This window comes from Babylonia areolata, chromosome 18 (assembly GCF_041734735.1).
Source record: "Babylonia areolata isolate BAREFJ2019XMU chromosome 18, ASM4173473v1, whole genome shotgun sequence".
Lineage (NCBI taxonomy): Eukaryota > Metazoa > Mollusca > Gastropoda > Neogastropoda > Buccinidae > Babylonia > Babylonia areolata.
The window spans coordinates 4843217-4848216 of record NC_134893.1 but is presented as its reverse complement, the minus strand read 5'-3'; the positions used below and the strand labels follow the sequence as shown (position 1 = coordinate 4848216).

Here is a 5000-nt window from a genome sequence, read left to right as displayed (position 1 = left end):
TTGACGCAGGCGCGGTCTTTGACAACGCGCCTTTCCCAGAGAAATATTCCCTAATTTCCTGGCAGAAAAATCCAATGTGGCTACAATACAATACAATACATTATAATACAATACAACGCAACGCAACGCAAGGCAGTACAATACAATGTTGTTCGTCCTTCCGATTCGAAGATGACCATGGCTTCAAAAATCAGATGGAAGATCGGTGGCTGTGGGTCCGGAGGTGACTGCGTGATGAGGCCAGTCCGGGCCGGCCCTGAAGGCTCGCCCACATGTGGGACACAAGTCAGTGGGTGCTGTCGTGGCAGTAGATGCTGCTCGAGCCTTGCGCACAGCACGCCTTCGTTGCGCCTCGGTGATGCGCCTGGCTTCAGCTGCACGGGCTCCTGCGGTGATCTTGCTGCGCCAAGCTGGACGGTCCAGAGCAAGCGTCTCCCACGTGTGTTGGTGTCGACGCCCAGGTCTTTGAAGTACGCTCTGAGGAAGTCTTAGTAGCGTTTCTTCTGCCCTCCAGCTGAACGCTCGCAATACAATACAATACAATACAATACAATACAATGTGACACAACGCAACGCATTGCAACACAACGCAACGCAACGCAACGCAACGCAATTCACCACGCCACACATCACAACACAACACAATACACCACACTACATGCACGTCCTGAGAACGCAACACAAAACACCACACTACATGCACGTCCTGAGAACGCAACACAAAACACCACACTACATGCACGTCCTGAGAACGCAACACAAAACACCACACTACATGCACGGCCTGACAACACAACACACCACACTACATGCACGTCCTGAGAACGCAACACACCACACTACATGCACGTCCTGAGAACGCAACACAAAACACCACACTACATGCACGGCCTGACAACACAACACACCACACTACATGCACGTCCTGACAACACAACACACCACACTACATGCACGTCCTGACAACACAAAACACCACACTACATGCACGTCCTGACAACACAAAACACCACGCTACATGCACGTCCTGACAACGCAACACAACACACCACACTACATGCACGTCCTGACAACGCAACACACCACACTACATGCACGTCCTCACAACGCAACACAACACACCACACTACATGCACGTCCTGACAACGCAACACAATACACCACACTACATGCACGTCCTGACAACACAAAACACCACACTACATGCACGTCCTGAGAACGCAACACAACACACCACACTACATGCACGTCCTGACAACACAACACACCACACTACATGCACGTCCTCACAACGCAACACAAAACACCACACTACATGCACGTCCTGAGAACGCAACACAAAACACCACACTACATGCACGTCCTCACAACGCAACACAAAACACCACACTACATGCACGTCCTCACAACGCAACACAAAACACCACACTACATGCACGTCCTGAGAACGCAACACAAAACACCACACTACATGCACGTCCTCACAACACAACACAAAACACCACACTACATGCACGTCCTCACAACACAACACAATACACCACACTACATGCACGTCCTGACAACACAACACAATACACCACACTACATGCACGTCCTGACAACACAAAACACCACACTACATGCACGTCCTGACAACACAAAACACCACACTACATGCACGTCCTGACAACACAAAACACCACACTACATGCACGTCCTGACAACACAAAACACCACACTACATGCACGTCCTGACAACACAAAACACCACACTACATGCACGTCCTGACAACACAAAACACCACACTACATGCACGTCCTGACAACACAACACACCACACTACATGCACGTCCTGACAACACAAAACACCACACTACATGCACGTCCTGACAACACAAAACACCACACTACATGCACGTCCTGACAACACAAAACACCACACTACATGCACGTCCTGACAACACAACACACCACACTACATGCACGTCCTGACAACGCAACACAATACACTACATGCACGTCCTGACAACGCAACACAATACACTACATGCACGTCCTGGCAACACAAAACACCACACTACATGCACGTCCTGACAACGCAACACAACACACCACACTACATGCACGTCCTCACAACGCAACACACCACACTACATGCACGTCCTCACAACACAACACACCACACCACACTACATGCACGTCCTGACAACGCAACACAACACACCACACTACATGCACGTCCTGACAACACAACACACCACACTACATGCACGTCCTCACAACGCAGGAGACGTGCCCTCACCTCACGCAGGCCCAGACGACAAGCAGGTTGCCCACGATGGCCGTCACCGCCAACAGCAGCATGTAGACGCCTATCGCCAGGTGCTGCCACCTGGGCAAAGGGTCAAGGTCACGCCAGTGCGCGTGCTTCAGTTCGCTTCCGGCCGGGAGCTCGTGCGAAGGCGAACTCCTCGCTTCACTGGGGAGGGAGTGGTTACCGATAGTGAAGGTTCTCCGCAGTTCTGTTCCCACTGTTTCAACCGTCTCTGTCACCGTCACCACTGACCGGTGGTAGATCAGAACAGCAGTGTACATAAATTCTGATTGATTTTTTGAAAACATTTTCCTTTTTTTTTTTTTTTAATTTCTTTTAAGAAAAAAATCCAGTGGTTTTTCTTCCGGTCATCGCTTGAAATATGTTTCGTGTCCGTGACAAGTGTTCAGCCGTCGTCACCCACAGCACAGCCGTTGTATCAGCCTTTGTTTTGTTCCATCATCCCATTGTCACTTCATTTTCATTGTTTGTTGATTGTCTGCTAAGCGTTTGTCAATCAATATATCGTTGCAGCATTGTATTATAATGTAGCAACAGTCGTCGTCATTTCTGGTAAAGCAGGGAAGAATATCGGTGATGATCGATGGTAGAAAGATCGATTTCCGATGTCTTGTGGCCTTGGTCTCTCTCTCTCTCTCTCTCTTCTTCACATGGTCGGTATTAAAAAAAAACAACAAAAAAACGTTGCAGACGATTTTCTTCTAAGTCAAAGACAAATGTATTGTCTCTCTCCGAGATTTCACTTCTTTGCTTTCAACAGCCGACATCAGAGCTGGAACGAAAAAGAAGAAAAAACATTTCGTAATGGCTAAAAGTTACTTTACAGAGTATGACAAAGAATGGGAAATTTGCACATATGTATATCACTGTCAGACCAAGCGATTTTCAGTCCAAAGACACATAACTGAAATGTCATCGTCATATTGCACTGACAAGAAAAAAGTGAATATGTGTGATAAAATGGCGATCAGAAATGACTGACTGAATTACCTCTATCTATCTATCTATCTATCTATCTATCTATCTATCTATCTATCTATCTTCAGTCGTGGGCTGCAACTCCCACGTTCACTCAGTTTTGCATGCGTGTGAATGACTGGTGCGAAAGCGCTTTGATTTGTCTCTGCACAAGATTCAGCGCTATATAAATACCATTATTATTATTAGGGTGCTATTACCAACTATCTGCGATGTACCATACATGCTGGCCTCAAATCACATTGTGCTTTAAAACATTCCTTCACCCCCTCCACTACTCGGTTTCCTTTTTATATCATATTTCTCAGGGGTGTTGTTGCTTTTTATTTAAAGCATGAACTAAAAGAATTGTAAGGCTAAAGGTCCCAAAGCCTTTGAAAGCCATCAGCGGCAGTGAATTCCTATCCACTGTGTTTAGGGCTCGCTATAAGAAGATGGCATGGTTTGGTTACGTCATACGACATGACGCCCTCTCCAAAACCATCCTGCAAGGGACTGTAGAGGGAGGGCGCAGACGGGGGCGGCAGAGAAAGAGCTGGTCCGACAACGTCAAGGAATGGACCAAAATGACGATGCCAGATCTCCTCACGACAGCTGCCAACAGAACGGCGTGGCGAGCTATGACATCTTCCTCATGTCCCCCCAACGACCCCAGCGGTCGAGGGAATGAGTGAGTGAGTGAGTGAATAAGAAGGCGAAGCCAGTTCTCTCCTTCCACCGTTTTAACCTTCCCCAACTGAATTCAGGTGATCATTCACATCTTTGTGGAGCGGCCGGAGGTGGAGGAAAATGGGAGCAAAGTGACTTTCCCCTAAGACACAACATCATGCTGAAACGGGGGCCTCCAACACTGATCACTGATGAACACTGGATCAGAATTCCAACGTTTAACTGATTCTGCTACGGCTTCCACAGAAAAAAAAAGCAAAGAAAAAAAAAAAGAGAAAAAAAAGAGGGACCCCCCCCCCCCCCCCCCCCCCCCCGAGAGATATCATCCAAGCTTTCAACAAACAATAGCCCGACGGGTCACGTGTCTCTGCGAACAACCACCCGCCACCACCACCACCACCACCACACCCGTTCCCTTCCTCGTCCCCTCCCACTCCCCTCCCGTCTATTTACCCACCTCCACAATCTCTGCACAGACCCAGGGTTTGATACATAACCGACAGACCTGAAGGTGGGAGGTGGACACAGTTCTGTGCGATGCCCCAGTGACCCTTCACAGAGTTAAGTGAAGGAGGAGGAGGAGGAGAAAAAGAAAACCACCCAGCGCCCTCACCCTCTAAGTTCTATGTATACATACATACATGCATACCTATATATATATATATATAGATAGATAGATAGATAGGTAGATATTCTCTCTCTCTCTCTCTCTCTCTCTCTATATATGTATATATATGTATATATGTATATGTATATATAACTGCGACGGAGGAAGTTACAGAAAATCAATAAACCTTTTTCTTTACGGACATGAGTGGAAGCTTTGGCATCACAGATGGTGAAAGAAGCCGTTTAAAATTGCAGCTAACGCCCGAAGAAAAAGAAAAGAAAAGAAAAAGAAAGTGAAAAGACCTTGTTCCATTTTTCATTTCGTTTTCTCTCACACGTGCTAGAGCCAGCAGTACCTCTATATATAGAGACAGCATTGTACGACTTGCTTGTAATACGACTAATGGGAAGCATCACCATTGCTCT

General features: G+C 47.3%; 1 protein-coding gene across 1 annotated transcript in view; it reads right to left on the bottom strand.

The window, feature by feature from the left end:
• LOC143291840 (rhodopsin-like) overlaps positions 1-2578 on the bottom strand; it is a 13414-nt gene extending 10836 nt beyond the window's left edge. The window contains exon 1 of the mRNA XM_076601958.1: positions 2286-2578. Within this exon, the coding sequence (XP_076458073.1) occupies positions 2286-2578 (293 nt within the window). The remainder of the gene's footprint in view (positions 1-2285) is intronic.
• Between the last annotated feature and the right edge of the window lie 2422 nt (positions 2579-5000).